At 39.9% G+C, this 17,528-nt stretch overlaps 1 protein-coding gene across 2 annotated transcripts in view; it reads right to left on the bottom strand.

The window, feature by feature from the left end:
* The window catches only part of nova2 (NOVA alternative splicing regulator 2), an 84,475-nt gene that overhangs the window by 54,476 nt on the left and 12,471 nt on the right, over positions 1 to 17,528 (bottom strand). For both annotated transcript variants that reach the window (XM_018665506.2, XM_018665505.2), the window contains one exon: positions 10,548 to 10,691. In XM_018665506.2, coding sequence (XP_018521022.1) covers positions 10,548 to 10,691 — 144 coding nt within the window. The remainder of the gene's footprint in view (positions 1 to 10,547; positions 10,692 to 17,528) is intronic.

The following is a 17,528-nucleotide window of genomic DNA, read 5'->3' as shown; positions in this document are numbered from 1 at the left end:
AACAGAAAAGGGAAATGCAGGCTCCATTAAAGCAGGTGGGTGTACCCTAATGCCCTGTCTCAGCCCTCCATGTGGCAGATGTGGTGCACAGATTGATTAGCCATGCCTGTCTGCAGTCAGCAGGGGGACTGACTGATGTGGCCCGAGAGGCACTATGGTAGGGAGTCACTGGGTGATGGAGGAGAGGGGGTCACTCCAAGTAATGCTTTCAATCTGACAATTACAATACACCTGTCTTGTCTGACACCTGCATGTTACTGGTTCACATGTAAAGGTTGTAGATAACCTGTCCATGAAATCAGAATTACCTCCCAGAGCTGAACTCTGGAAGTAAAATCTTCTCGAGGGCTGATTTTTCTAGAATCAACTTGGTTTCATCTTATAGAATTAATAAAAAATAAATAAAAAATAAAAAAAACTACTATGTGGTCAATCTTTCAAATTTAGGTTTTAGTCAGAGATCACATACTGTTGCATTTTAGTTCACCACTATAAAAGCAGTGCTTTCCTCCAGGCTGGGTGGACACAATAAAAGAAACACCTGCAACGTGATGCAATCCAGTGCAACAGCGTCACAACAAATATCAGTTGAGCCTCTAATGTTTAAGAGAGGTGATGACACAATTCTGTGGTAATTTTAGGTTGCAGTTTATAGTGCTGTTGCACTGGATTGCATTATATGGGAGAGGTGTTTCTAATATTTTGATATTATATATATATCTATATATATCTATATATATATAGATATATATATATATAATTATATCGAGGTTGGAAACCAGCCCTGTGTGTGATGCATTTCACTACACCGCATATGAACATGCATACATGGATACATACAGTATATTAACATTACCCCCCTTGTTTTCCTGCATGCATCAAAGGTTTGAGTCTTTGAGTCATGAGCATTAATACCACTCTTTGAGTCAGAGTGGTATTAATGCTGCTTGGGTTGAGGGGTCTCCTTCTGCATGAGTTCATGTTGGAGAACATCAGTGACCTTGCAAGGGTTCAAGGTTCAGCTCCCACCGGAGCCCTCTGAACACAGGAACACACTCAGAAAGCCACTTCAGAGGGAAGCAACAAGATTCTGCCACTTTTAATTTGACATTTCAACTACGAAGCTCCTCTACTCCAAACTGGAAGGAAAAAGGAATTCATCTTCTAAAGGATGTCATTTGATATTGCTAAAATCTAGCAGATAATCCAATGTGTGATATAAAAATGTGATACTTCAAGGTCTTGGTGACCTGCAGCAAACAAAGACATTTGGTTTAGATTTTACAAAGCTTTTCTCATTCAAATTTTTTTTTAATTAAGTGCTATAATGTGTGCCGAGAATGAACACACTGTATCTTTTCTTGCAATTTTTTCGCTATATCAAATAAAAGATCACATCGCAGAAAACAATGAAAAACCCATGATACAGGCTGCTTATTGATAACATCAGCAATCAACTGCTTACTTTCTATGAAATATAACTAAATGGTTATTTTCTCATGCTACTGATCTTTTTATTTCATGAAAGCTGCTGTCATCCTTTTTTAGATCAATGGTCCTACCTCCTCTGAAAAAGCTGCTGCCTTACAAATTTAAATAACATTTCTGCCTCTTATGTAAGCCTGTGAGGGTGATGGAAGAGTTGTAGCTGCAGTCTGACTCTCTCTTGAATGCTGGGATATGATTGTCTGTCCATCAGCCTGCATGGCACTGACTGGTACTGAGGCATTGCTCAGCCTGTCTGCTGCTGGCTGACGTCACACACACACAAACAAATATATTAAAAAAAGGTGGTGTTATCAATGTTTCATCTGTGTTTCTTCTGCTGCAGAAAACTATATTTTATGCACTCACACAATAAGGTAACGGATCCTCCTGGGTTTTTAAATGAAAAGTTATCTCTTCAGAAAATCACTCCTCTCTGATTTATCATTATTTGGATTTGCCTTTTGCTAATGCTTAATTAGTGAATACAAATGTCAACAATAGTCTGGTTCAGTTTCCCAAATGTGAGGATTTACTGCTTATTTCTGTTTAATATCATTTTAAATTGAAAATATTTGGGTCATAGACTTAAGGTCTGACAAAACATAACATTTAAAGATGTCATATTGAGCTCTGGGAACTTGTGACGAGGTTTGAACTAAGTGATTATTCAATTAATTCAAAAATGCAAACGAGAGATGAATCTGTGGAGCAAATAATGACTTTTTGCAGCTTATATTCCTTTTATCTGGGACAGTCAACATTAACATCTATATGATGTAACTGAGTCACGTTTAGGCAACAAAAAGAAGGTAATATATATATACAGTATATAGCAGGTTTAATTTTATTGCTGTCAGTGCCAGAGCAAATCACTGATTCATGATTAATGGTGAAAAATAGCTGAAGGTAGCCTGGTGACCAGGTTGTACTCCATGTAAACACCACTCCATGGATCAGAAATGTGTTGACAATCTTTTTTTCTTACTCAAATATCATTAATAAAGAAATGACACAGACACAGTGAGGGGGTTTTAAATCTTCAGCTATGCTCTGATCAGCTGTGACGCTTTAACTGGCGTCAATTTACCGTTGTAATTTGACAAATTCAGACGGAACCAAAGTAGGAATCTAATTTAATGGAAATCATCTCGTTATAGCTGATAAACAGCAGACATTTGTAATGAATGAGTCGCTTAATGAAGAGGGGAAATGGCTAACAAACAGGAAATTCATTACAGTTGCATATGCATGTGTGTATGAGTGTCTATGTGTGTGTGTGTGTGTGATATGTAATATTGCAGTTTTCCATCTCTCAGTCTGAGAGCTTAGAGCTGCATAAGAGGCTTAGAGTGCTGAAATCAGTAATGTTGATAAAGTCTGGGGGCAGTGAGTGTGTGTGTGTGTGAGTGTGTGAGAGAGTCAGGTGTGTATTAGTATGTTAGTTCTTGTGGCCTTTTGGGACAGATGTGTGCTGGTTTTGCGTGTGTGTGTGTGTGTGTGTGTTGCAGACGGGATATTAAATACTGAAAACCGCAATCATGGTGTGGGATTAAAGACAAAGCTCTAAAATGGTGGCACGCTGTGACAGAGGACAGACAGAGGAGACAGAGAGCAAGAGACAGACAGTGGGGAAAGAAAAGGAAAAAAGAACATTTTTGGATGAAGAGAGAGTGATCGAACTGGAGTCTGAGACAGCCAAAATCGGAAGTGATCGGATGTCTATCCCTAATTAAAAGTCTGTGGACAAGCATATTTAAAAAGTAACTACAGGGCGTCCAAATACTTTTGGCTGTATAGTATAGAACCACACCATGTGACTGACTAATCAACTTAGTATCAAGTTCTATTATTATCACATGTGACTGAGTGGAGCTGCAGCGTTTTCTCAGCTACTAATGAGAAACTAATCTGCTCCATCCTCTCTGCAGTCGTATGAATGTGAGTCAGATCAGAACATGTGGTCCTCGTCCTTTAGGGTGCCTCATTAACAATCAGATTCAGTTTAGATTGGGCTCATTGAAGTGGGTTATATGTGGCGGTGAAGTCACCTCTGCAGGAATGTGTCCCGATCTGGGAGGGGTGCACGGGCACAAATAGATACTGATATTATTGTGAACATGCACAGACAATAAACACACGGCGTAAAAAGGATGAATTCCTCTGTGATGTGTTTATATTCAACTTATGATGACGTCATGTCTGTTCTCTTGTTGTTGTGTTTCTGTATTTGCTTTAATTAAGGATCAAGGTACAGACAGAGAAGTGAAGTTTGTAAAGAGACGTGATTTCACAACAGACACTTTTACTGGATGTTTTGTTAATTTGTCATCCCATGAGGTCAGAGATTTTGGCAGCAAAGTCATAAAACAAACACAGCTCTGGTTCATTTTAGCTCAACAAGAACTGCACTGTTAAGGTCTAATGCTTATCATTTTTATTTTATTTTTTCATTTTCATGGAGAGAAAATTTGGCTTAAAGACATTTTCACATCATCGCCGTGCAAATTCTATTTCAAAAATTCAATTTTCACGTGCATATTTTTAAAATCAGATTTTCCTGTGTTCTGTGAGATTCAAAGTAAACATGTAAATAAGCCCTATGTTGAGCTCAGCTCTCAATGAAATTAAGTTTTCACCCAGACAAACTAATTAAAGGACTGAGCAGTTTAGATGTCAGACAAATTGCTCCCAACATGATACTTTTGTTTAGGAATCTTTATAAAATATATTGTACTGAACATTATTGCTATAAAAAGTCCCAGTTCCACTATAACAATGATACAGAATGTGCCTCCATCTCTGCTCTCCAACATGAGTAACAGTTTCTTAAAAGTCTGGTCAACACTCACATTATTATTTCAGTGTCTGTCTGCTGTAACACTCAGTGGGACACTCAACCCTGAGGCTCTGAAACTCAACTGTAGCCATAAAACTGCAACAGGGACAGAAGAGGGAAACTTTGACGGCATCAATACTAATTCATTTCCAGCTTTTAGTTTGTCTTTATGGCTTTGCCTCCGTGTCCGACCGGAGGTCAATATCTCAGCAGAGAGGAGAAGAAGACGAGGGAAGCGGGTCGATTCTAATTATAAAACAGGTGTCGTGAATGAATATTTTATGTGGAATGGCAGCGGCTGCATTTGTTTTCTGCACAAACTGATGAACCAATAGACCTAGCCGTTGTACAGGTTTCATCTTTGCTGACTGCTCGCCGAGTGACTGTTCTGCAAGATTTTAAAAAAAAGTAATTTTACTCTGCTGTTTACTTTTCAAAAAATTATTACCTGCAAAGCTATTTACTCTAACAAAGTTATATCTATTACTCTTCAAGACCCGTTTAATTCAAAATGAAAGAAAATTGAAGGTTAATTTCACCACAAAACTAAGTCTTGTGAGCACTAATAGAGATGCAGTTGTATGTGCCTGAGCCTCTAGGGAGAATTATCCCTAAGTAGAACTGGCCTCATATATTCACACATAAAACAATTTGTAAGCACCTGCAGACACCCTGAACAAACATAATGTTGAGGCTGAATTCATCAAAGTGGAGCAGAGGCTCACATTGTAATACTACATCACTGAGAAGGACATCACTACAGATTGAGTTAGTGTTTTTTTTTTAATGCCATTTAAGTTAATTGGCTGATGATTCAGCATCACCTGAGCTAATGAAACCTGTTAAAGGAATAGTTCAACATTTCTTGTCTCACCCTCATAAAGAAAGCAAATAAGAGCATTTCTCATAATGTTGATTAATTCATTTGCCTTTAAGAATGAGAAAATTGAGAGATAATGCAGCTTTTCATTTGTCTACGCTGGCTAACATGGTTTTGTGTCTCATGGCAGCATCAGTCCCTCTCACACAAACACAGAGTCATTTTTTATGTCCTTGTACGTAAAGGGAAAGGATTTTGTTTGTTGTCATTTTTTATAACTGTCTCTAGCTGATTGCATCTCTGCAGATGCAGCGCTGTCATAAAATACTGTTATGTCCTTTTGTACCCAGTTAGCCCAGAGAGAGAGAGAGAGGGAGAGGGAGAGACAGAAGGAGGAGAGAGAGAGAGAGAGAGAGAGAGAAACAAATAGGAAGAGAGAGTGAGACAGAGAGAAGCTATATTTGGAAGCGGCACTGCCTTGTACTGTATGGGCATGTAATAAATCTGTTGTGCCATAATAGTGAATGGTGGGTTGCATAGTGCTGTCCGCGTGTGTGTGTGTGAGAATGTGTGTGTGTGAGGATGAATAGTGGCCTGTCTCGTCCCCCAGTACTGCTGCTCCTTGCTAATTGGTCGTCGGCTTAAGTGCTGCTGCTGCACTATTCTCCAGATAGATGGGATGGAGGGAGAGACGGGGGGAGGAGGGAGGAGGAGAGGAAGGGGGGAAAGGAAGCAAAGGGAGAGAGGGAGGAGGTGGAGGAATAATGCAAAGGGAGAGAATGAGGGAGAAATGATTGATGGGTGAGATGGAGCTGGATCGAAGGATGCATGAATAAAAAGGTAAAGGAGGTCTGACGAGGAGGGAGAGAAGGAGACGGAGGGAAAGACGGATGGAGGGATAGAGGTGTGATATATGAGTGAAGGAATGTAGGCTGGGGAAAGGAGAAGTAGGTAAGACAAGGTCATGCGTTCGAAAACAGAGTCCTGATTCTCTAGGTTGCAGCATCTGCTCAGTTCAGTATACGAATAAATCAAAGTGAAATCAAAAGATGTAAGAATCCATATTCTTCCCTGTGCGTCCTTAATCCCCCTGCATAAGTAGGAAATGCTTGTTTACATCCTGTAACGTTGTATCTGACTGTCTCCCCTGCTCATTGGATTTTCTATCTTTAGCCTCATGTTGTGTTTTCCTTTTGTTTCTCCACGCTGCGTCCTCTCTTGTCCCATTAACTTTGATGCTGGAATAGCTACATTTCTCCCAAGGGACGATTTACGGAATTCATTTTTAAAATGTTATATATATTTACATCCAATTTAGGGGATTTTTGTTTTTATCTTAACTTCATCTTTCAACAGTTCTAATCTAAAGCATCTAGCTTAGAAACGTTGCCAAATTTCTGTACTTAAAATGCTGCCAAACACTGTTTGAGTTTTGTGATAAAGCATCTGTGTGTAAGAGCCAGAGGTCTTTATTTTAGTTTAAAATGATGATCTCATTTTGGAAAGTAATTCACATTTCTTAGCATCTGCACTTGAAATATTAGACTTTCTTGTTGCTGGATCCCATCTTGTTTTGGCTCCGTGCTGCTTTCACTCTGTGGGACTCTGGCAAAAGTCTCAACATCACTTTATCTGGGTTTTTATTTCTTCCTTTAAAGACAAGTATACCTTACACCAGACTACAGCAACCAAACCTATGAACAGCATTTATTTTGAAAAGAGGAAGTGCTCAAATTTGGGGCAAACGACAAACATTGAGACAATGAGATGAAATCCCCAAAACTTCAGTGACCTCTGCCAGGTTGTCCATGACAGCTGGGATTGAAAGTGTGTGTGTGTGCATGTATGGGAGATAGGGGAGGGAGGGGAGAGGAAAGGAGGGCGACTAATGTCTTCCGAGGAACGAGAGGAGAGGAATGAGACGCTTTGGCCAAGGCACAGCAGTAACTCTCTACTCTGTTCATTAGACTGGCCCTGTTATTCCCAACACACGCACACACACACACACACACACACACACACACACACACACACACACAGACAGACGGGCCCTTGCAGCAGGTGGGCCTTTTGATTTGTCACCCAGGAAGAACCGTGTCTCATTTGCATACAGATGCCCCCTTCAGTGCAGAGGAAGGGTGCACAGACACACACATACACACACGCACACGTGCACACACACACAGCTCCTTCAATCCTCCCCTTCAGACTGAGACCCATACAACCCTCTCTTTCTTTTTTTTCTTCTTCCTTTCTTTCACTTGTCTCCCTTCCTTGCCTCTTTCTCTTCAGTTCTTCTCGGCTTTGCAGCGATTTTGGCGAACAAACCCCAGGAGATTGGAAACCATGTCTGTGTGTAGCTGTGTGTGTGTGTGTGTGTGTGTGTGTGTGTGTGTGGATTTATATGCATTTCCTCTGTGCAAATGCACAAACTGTCTTTGGATTTATGTACTCATTTTTTATCTTCTTTGAGGGCCTTTGCATGTGAGTGTACAAGCATGTATGCATATGTGTGTGTGTGTGTGTGTGTGGTGTGTGTGTGTATGCGCATCTTGGAGACTCTTGCACCTTGCATCTGTTCTAGCTGGCAGAGATTTCAGGAGTCTCGTGTGCTGGTGTCAAACAACGGCAGCTTGTTTGCAGACCCCAACACTGAACTAATACACACACATTCACAAACTATGAAACACACACACACACACCAAAGAAACAAGAATGAGAGATGAATTTCAAACCAAATAAACACTTGAAGATGGTGGTAGAGTTTAAAGCAGAGGGAAAACTAGCTTAAGTTCAGAACAGAGAAAGGGATGAAGCAAATTGAAGCTTTACAGGAAAATAATTCACAGTGTTGACGACTGTTGCTATTTTGAAAATGCATCATACTGACATTCATGTTTCAGACAGCCAAAATCTTCGCATACCATTTAATTCAAAATGAAAGCAACAAATCTGAACTAAATCTTTGCCTGAATTTTCTTTCTTTTGTTGTCAAAGCAAAGAAAAACAAACCTTGCACACAACAGCTCATTTTCATTTTACACTTGCAAAAAACTTAAGTGAAGTTTATTATCAAATTTTATTTAATTAAAATTTTTAGCTGAGCTTTATTCAACCAGTGCTGTCTATAGAATCCTGGACAAAACTGCATCTTGACTGTTTCACAAACCAACATATTTTGGGCTGGTTGACTGAATTTGTGCTTTCTCAGCCTAAACATGGTAAATTGTGGATTCTCGTCAGCGGCGACTTGATTGTAAAACATTTTCTTTCTCTGCTCTCTCATTAAAATGTTTATTCTGTGCAGCAGCAGCAGCTCTGTGCGTCCTTTTAGAGACAGAAACTAAGATGAATTTCCAACATAAATTCCGGGCTGAGGCTCTGAAACATATTTAAGAGAGGCACACTGTGTGTCCGACAAGTCTCTAGCAGAGCTGGAGAAACTTCATGCTGTGATTGGCTCGGGGGCAGTGATTACATCAGAGACTCCGCAGGCGCTACGACAACACTGGGAAGTTGCTGGGAGTTTAACTGGAGGTGTGATTGTTCAATACGACTGCTGACGCTTTTTTTTTTTTTTTTGGGTGGTGTGAGCATGTGACTGCAATTGTAGTTTTACTTCTTACAGGAACCCTGGAGGTTGCAAATAGTATTTCACAAAGAGAAGTATGCATTATAGTAATAGATTTGGGTAATATGAATATGTTTTACCACACACCAGCCAGCCTGCCACTGAGCCCACATGGCCGAACTGGATGCATATGAAGGCACTTAAATCTTGACACAACATCGTTTTTCCACGTGGTTTGAGGTTATACAAAAGTGGAGGCAGAGAAGGACTCAAACCACAGACAGACACATGCATGGTGTATTTGAAAAGATATTCCTTTCAGTTCTGGAAATGCAGTTCGCCTGGATGATTTTGTGTCTTTATAAACAAGTTCACGTGTCGTAAAAACTTGCAAACATGCAGCATGCAAAACCTTACATTTATTTTCCAACAAATATCCACTGCTGGCAACCAAAGCATGAATAATGATTTTATGGTTGTGTTTAGGCAACTCTAAGCACTTGATTGAGGTCAGGGAAAGACTGTGGTCTTGGTTAAGTATTGTCAATGCTGACTTGACATATAGGTTTTTTCAAACCACAATCTTTCCCTAACCCTATCAAGAGTTTAAGAAGGTTGCTGACCCCAGTCTGCAGAGGCAAAGTGTCTCCTCTCTTCTATTTCTGTTTATGGGGGATTTCACAAGGATGGATGATTCTTTAACATATTTAGTAAAAGATGTACATGTATTTTGTAGCAGACAGGGATGCATTTGCATCACTTTCACACATGTTGAATCAGAAACAACATGCATGGTGCTATCAGTTTCATCTCCACACACAGCTTAAACAAACAACTCAAGCCTTCGACTCACAGCAGGACAGTATGAGCAAGCGGACACAACCGCATACACACACGTGCATGGACACACACACACAGAGCATATCCTCCCCCTCCCCACTGGTCTACCCCCATGTCAAATCAGGGCAGAATTAAGAGTTTAGACAAATACAATTTCACCTCTGATCCTGAGATCCTGATCTCTGGTGGACTGTGAGTGTGTGTGTGCATGTGTGTGCGTTGGGTGCAACATTAACCCAGTGAAGGCCCCTCTGCCCCTGAGGTCCTACAAACTCATAATTCCAATTTAGGGAAACACACACACACACACACACACACACACACACACAGACATAGCCTTTATAAATCCAGAAATCTGTTCCACAGCATCAAAACAGGCTCTAATTATCAAGGTCAGCACATAACAACAAGCAGCAGGTCAGCAGTTCCAGTCTGAACGAAACTCCCTCAAATGCCACACAGCAGTTCACTGTACATGTACAACGTGTGTGTCTACTGTATGTGGGAGTGTGTTTAAACATTATGAAAAATTGATGGATGAAGACTGAGATAATGAAATGCTTCCTTAATGGATCAAAACACTCCATCTGTTTATCCCGATGTGCTCCCTCCATCCTTCATTTCCTTTAAGAGGATGGATCTATAGACCGCTCCATCCATCCAACTATCCATCCCACCTTCTTCCTACTTGCCTGTTCACTGGCTGTTTTCACTGTTTCATATTCATTCATCCATCCATCACAGTTTGCATTTCTTTTTATTGCACTGCTGATGAATCAAAACTTCAACTTATTTGAACAGTTGTTATTTGTTGTTGTGTATCCTGCATTTCTAGTGCAGATATTCTGATATTTAATGGTACATTCTGATGTATAATTGGTCAAATGTAAATGAGCAGTGAAGAAGTATATAAGGATGAAGTTTTCCTTTACTTTCCCAGCCCCGTCATCCATCTACACATCCATGCATTCGGTCATGGCGGTGTCTCTTACCGGGGTAGAAGTCTTTGGATTTGGACAGTTTGATGGTGGCTCCAGTCTCTTTCTGCAGCTGGACGATGGTCTGGCCTCCCTTCCCGATGATCGAACCCGCCGCATAGCTGGGAATCAAAACCTTCAGGAAGTACTCCCCTTCCTCTGCAGCAGGAAACAGGAAACAGGAAGTCAGAGAGAGCTACTGCAGCTTAGTTTTTTTTAAGCTTCAAATAAAGCTGAAAGAGAAATACATTAAATGTATATTACAAAAAGCTGCAGTATGTGTTCATAGTCCTTTGCCCTCATGCCCGCCTTTTGTTTTTCTTGCATTTCTGACAATTTGCAGCAGTTTTTCAAATTCTGTTGGAGTGTGCAAAATGAAGAAATAAAAATTCTCATCAAACTGAGGGATCATCTGGTTTGAACGAGTGTAAACTGTGAAGTGGAAGCAAAGTGTTTGTCAGTAATCACAGTCTGACAGAACAGATGCGAGCTGGTGCCGCATCACTACGCCAAAGCAGAATATTTTTTCTCTCTATCCACCCCCTTTCAGACCCCCCACCCCACTCCACTCCCTGTACCCCATCAACCGACCATCGAAGGCTTCCAGAAGCTGCATAAATACACCCAGTCACATCAAATAGTGACTGATATCCATGACAACTAATTATTTCCATAATGTGATGATTTCCTGCGAGCGTTATCTCTCCCCTTTCTCTTCACGTCCATTTACGTGAGCCTCTAAACACTCCCCAGATTGGTCTGATCTAATTTCATTGTCGGGCCTGAGGAATCTGGTCCTCGTCATCGCCTTGGCACGAGGGGAGGGAGCAGAGGAATATGCTGCTCTACGGTTTTGTTGTTAAAGCCAATCAGATTCAACTGACGCTTGTGAATGCGGCGCCTTGTGAATGCATAACACCACATGCCCGCCAGTAGACACACACACACACACACATGCACTCATTAACACGTGCAGATAAGCTCACATAAACAAACACCAAGCAGACGAGCACAGATTCAGATATTTTTATCCTACTGACACAGAGCTCCACCTGCATTGAGGAAGATAGTGTAAACTCTGGATATGAAAGGAATATGTAGTCTGTTTCATGTGGTCTTATGTTGACAGTTTTCAGTACTGAGCTCCACTAATTGCCCCGATGGGATAAAGATGTCTTTAAGTCATTTCACAATCTGAAGCTGCAGGCAGATTTTTATGGAAAATACATTTATCTTATAGCCCGACAGAGGGAAAGGTGGTAGCCTTGCCACAGAATCCATCTTTTTTCACCTCCTTCAGACTGATACAACAGGTCTTATGCTTTGGTTTCCTCTGTGATCAGCTTGCACACCATGCTGCTGCTATAGTACATAAGAACTTTCCTTCTTCAGTGCCTTTGCATTGGTTCCTTGTCTATTTTAGAAATTATTTTAAAAATATTTGTTCTAAAGGCAACATCCAACATGAAACTTTGGTCACTTTCATATCTGTTCAAACTAATAAACTAACCCTAACCCATAAAGACATATGGACTGACTTTTTTTCATCTTTTTTGACGGTCATTAAGAGCTCTTAAGTAAAACACACTGTGCTATCGTACATTGAGCTTCACAGACCAGGCTATTAAAAACATGAGCATCCTCTTCGCAGTTTGCTAAAACCACGTAGATGAATCTCGATGTCATCAGAACTGCTAAAACAAATCCTCCAGTGGCTCTCTGCTGTCAGAGAAAAGAAAAATTTAAAACAGCCCCAGTTACAGGTGTGTGGACTTAATGGACATTTTTCTAATCTGCTAGACTCACTCGAGTGGGGAGCAAACCGCTTCAACATCCCTGCTTAGTTTTTGTGAAGACAGGATGAACTGAAGCCGAAGGGGAATAAACCAAAAGGTCAAAGCACATTTTAATCATTTTGTTCAGAGCAGGGACAGATTCAGTGACACTGAGCAAAGCTTCGGTTGACCTGAAGCTGTGACCTTTTGGTTGTAGCGTGCTGCTCCTCTGACAATGCAGTATGTGAAATAAAACTGACTGAACCGTATAGGCCACCGTAGCTCTCTTCCTCACAATGTCTCTTAAAGGAAGAACCACTAACCTGCCTCATTCCTTTTTCTCTAAAGAGCTGTTTCACCTCTGTTTAACGTGAGATTTTGCATTTGATTCTGACTGAAAATCAGTCAGCCGCCAAACTGCAGATTATGATAGTCCCAAAAACTAACAGAAATAAAAGCAGATGTTTCTAAATAAAATGCTGTTACAGTGGGGCTCATTTTGCAAAAAAAAAAAAATTACAACAAGCTCATCATATTTTGTCTAATAAAACATGATAGGAGAGATTTTGCTTTATTTTTTTTTCTAGCTATTTGTGGGAAAATGCCACCTGCACTTCATCAGTTAGTGTTTAAAATCGCACATTGTATCATCAATAATAAAATAAAATTGAAAATTGACTATACTTTGAGTAAAGCACCTATGAGGACTCATAACTCCATAGAAAATCTATAATCTCTTTGGTCTTCAAGTCAGCAACAACATCAAAAAAGTAGATTTTATTCTTTCATATTTTTCTATAAAGACACATAAAAATATTTGTGAGGTTGTCAATCTAATAAGAAATGCTCTATACATAGTCTCTAACGTGGTTTTGTAGTGTTTTGTCTTTTTAAACTGCCAATGATTCAGTGTGTCTCAGCTTCACTCCCCTGCAGCATTCTTCATATTTGATAATCCAGGACATGTAACCTCAGGAGACAGATTAAAATAGGATTATTATTACAGGGGCACACTTTCTCACAAAGGCGAGGCACCTGGTAACACTGGTGTTCTCTGTCTGCCACCCAGGCGAACAACTGGAGACACTGAACTGTAGAAATGCACATGCATACAAAATAATAAAATCTCTTTTTATTGTGATGTGGACAGACCAGGTACAAACAGATGGAAGATTTATGATCCCATCTAGTTACACTGAGTATTATTAAATGCATTTTAATAGCTATAACTCCCATTAAATCCCTTTAACACTTACGTTGCAACAAAACAACAGAGGAACGGAGGTGTTTGTGACACCTCACTATAAATAAATTTAATTAGTGAAAGGCCCAGCACACCCACACAGGTGTTTTCAGTTATTCTGGTTGATCAGGCCTCTGCTCAGATTGTACAGTCATTTGGCAGAGAGGTGCTGTGAGTTTGCTTAGGTCTCAAAAGTCCATGAATCACAAAGTGAGGCAGATGTTATTCGACTGCATGGAAGGTGTCTGTACACGCCTACAGAGTCCTGAGAAGATGCCTGACAGGTGAAAACACCTGAATGGGTTTAACATGGCTGAGAACACAGAGGAGCCTCCAAAGCTCAATTAAAGTTTGATGTGAATTCCTGTTTTGGAGCAAATAATGCCTCAAAAATCCCCAAATTTTCATTGGCTTCACCAGTGATGCAAAATTTCCATCTGAACTAATGATTTTAAAGCCCCCTAGACACCCATGTGATACCCACACTGTTTACTTATTTTGGATGATTAGACGTCCTCTGAGGACTGTGCAGGTGTGACTGGACTCCACTGGGCATGGATAGTGGAGATGATGTTTATGATGTTCAAGTGTCACAACACCAACACACAACACACTGTGAGCTGACAATATAGCACTATATATATATATATATATATATATATATATATATATATATATATATATATACCCACACACACACACACACACACACACATATATATATATATATATATATATATATATATATCATAGCCACCGGTAATTTATTAACCACAGCTAAATGGGCTGTAAGTAAAGTTGTCTTCATGTTGTGCTACTATTAATCTGAATAGACAGAAACTGATGTGAATGAAATCTTACATGAAAGGAAACTTTTTTGTGTTCAGAGTCTTACATGTTGGGTGGGCTCTGTTCTCATCTCTGAGTGTTCAGCCAAGTCAAAGCACACAGACAAGGAAACCTGACACTCCCCTGCCTTTCCTCAGCTCTGCTAGTGATGAAATACAAACTGCAGGGAGCTCAAACATGCATGTAGAGGAGATAAAAACCAACCTAACCTCAGTTTACCCACTTTTTAATTGGCCCAATAAGATTTAGCCTCCTTTGTTAAAAGCTTGTGTTAATCTGAATTCCCTAATGTGCATTAGCAAGCAAAGTGTTTTCAGTGAGTTTAACTGTGATTTTGTGTGAAATTAAATGCCCTTCCCTTTGGACAACCGGAGCTCCAAGTTTATTTTTCCAAACTGGAAATACCTACGATGATAATGATTTTCTCCTCAACCCTCAGTTCTCTTCCTCTTCTTCTTCTTAAGGTCCTACCATCCTTCTATCTACTCATCCTTCTATCATCTAGCTGCTTCACTCAACCATTGAGAATGCTTGAAGGTCAGCGGACTGGCAAACTAGCTTTAATAGCTGTAAACTAATACTACTTGGTAAGGAAGCTCACTAGAAAGTCATCTAATCTAACTTTAGCTGGTAGCAAGATTACTCAACTTCATAATATTTGCTTCCTCCGCACCCTGTTGCTCTCTACACTGAATTTCAGGCAAATATTAGCTGGAGAGAATTGTGTTTTGGTTGTGATTGCAAGGATGTTTGTTGAATGTGCTGCATTTCTCTTTTAAGTTATTTTCAGCGGTTTGTTTGCATGCTTCTGCAAACCTTGTGTTTTGGATATGGCATATTTTGGGGCACAGCCATGGGCGCTTTTAGTCAAACTTCAGCTGTACTGCAGCACGTCACCAGCCTCTTACAGTGTTCCGATGAGAAACTTTGACTTCCTCACTTTCAAGCAGAGCGAGTAACTCCATCTTTTTATTTTCATTTTAGTAACACCAGCCTTATCTTGGGAACCTAAGGGCTGGCTAAAGCTGATTAGTTGAAAATAGTAACAACAATGATGTAATGTTTATTGTACAAAGTGAATTCTTGCTCCCTCTGATATTAACAAAGCTCACAGCAGCACCTTGTTTTGAGCTTGAAAAAATGTCTCATGGTCATGGCCTAAAACTGTCTTCTCCTTGTTACCTTTCTCTTCTCCTTTTGTCCTCTTTGTTTTCTTTCTCTCCCCTTCTTTCCTCATTTCCTTTTTTTCTAGTCACCTCCAATTCTCACCTCCCACATGATATCATGGGATGGCGTATAAATAGCATGTCACTTTCAAGAACATTTTGTATGTCATTAGGGTTGGAGGTTAAAGGTTAACCCAGGAGAAAAACAACATGGTGCGAAATGGATGCAAAAAGTGAAAAATGAGTTGCGATAACACGTAAAATGACTTAAGAAACTGGAGTGTTATTCAAATGCCATTTAGTGATACCAGGCTGCCTCTCCTATCCTCTTTGTGCTGCAGTGACCCACTTTGAGTATGAAGCCTTGAACTGACCTGCTTTAGATGGAGGCTAGCTAATTATAACCAGCCTGTATTAATAAGACAGGGGAATTGGTAAATACGAAACACACACACACACACACACACACAGATGCATGTACACACACACACAAATACAAAAGCACGTCTGCGGCACAAAACAGATACAAGCACACACAGTCACAAACACCTCCTCCACAAACAGACCGTTTCCGACGTCTCATAAACAAGCCTACACACCTTGGCAACATGAGTCATCATGTATATAAGAGGATGTAATGAGTGACTCATGTTCATTATTTGTAACCTATCTGTTGCATGGTAACACTTGTATGGGTTACCATGGTGAGCATTAAAAAGTATATGTATATGGGCAGTATAGATTCTGTCCTTAAACAAGATTTGAACTAACCTTAAGTAAACAAATCAAAACGTAAAACACAATATTGTACCCTCCATCCTGTGTCACTGTGCACCTTAAAGAGCAGCTAGATCCTCATCAATTATTTTTCATAAAGAAGATATTTTGTGAACAATGTGCTATCTATATCTCTAAAACAACAGTTTTACACACTTGGAAACTATTAAAAGTACAAACTCAATGCAGATGTTTATGCACAACAGGCCTGTGAGATTCCATACCCACCAAGTCAACAACTCATCTGTAGCATTAAACAGTGCTGCAGAGCTCCAGTGGTGCGTTTGTTAACAGGCTTATGTAACGCAGATTGAATTACACTTTGGAAATAAGCTTTTAGTGGGTTTGATAACTGCCATGACTCAATTTTCATAAATATGTACTAACTTCCAGATATAAAAAAAAAGCTTAAAAACTGTGCTGCACTATCTGCCTCATCCTCCCACACTGCGCCATGCTGAATGACACTGTTTACGGGGAAGTTTTATCAGCATTCCTCAGGTTTTTATCAGGTCTATCTGCTCTTTTTCAAAAGCCTCTGACATATAACATTCTTAACAGTGATGCATCTTTATGTTGAGCTTATTTTAAAGCTCTTTCTGGCTTCAAAGTACAAGCTCTTCACGTGTGACATTAAAGATCCTCTCGAATATCTGAGCAAATCCCTTTTCTCTTATCTTTCTCACCAAATGTGAGTTTTGAAGGTGTAAACAGAATTATTTGGCAAAAACTAAAAGCAAAAAATAAATGCATGTAATGATGTAAAAATGAATCAAAGCAAATTACAATCAGTTGCTTAATTTCAGAGATTTGTGAATCTCTGTGGTCATGCTCATGTACTGCAAATTATGACAATTAGGAAAAGGATTTATACGATAAAACAGCTCATAAATTAAACAGAATGGATGTTTCTGTAAATTGAATGCACTATTGTGGAGTAAAGCTGTTTACTTACTTGAAATATCTTCTTCACTGTTTGACCCCAATTGCAACCCCATCAACCTCCCAGTAGGGAGGACAAAGGTAAGTCCTAATTTTGTGAAATTATCCTGCCACTCATGTCACTCACGCTGTCGTGATTCAGTGTGAACTCCGCCCACAAAGAGCACAATCTGGTTATATTTTTACTACCATTTTCGGGAAAAGCCAAGCCTCATTTATCTACCTGTCACAGTTGCAAATTCTA

The sequence above is a fragment of the Lates calcarifer genome, linkage group LG21 (assembly GCF_001640805.2).
Source record: "Lates calcarifer isolate ASB-BC8 linkage group LG21, TLL_Latcal_v3, whole genome shotgun sequence".
NCBI lineage: Eukaryota > Metazoa > Chordata > Actinopteri > Centropomidae > Lates > Lates calcarifer.
Note: the sequence above shows the minus strand (reverse complement) of the source record. Positions and strands in the feature narration are given on the sequence as shown.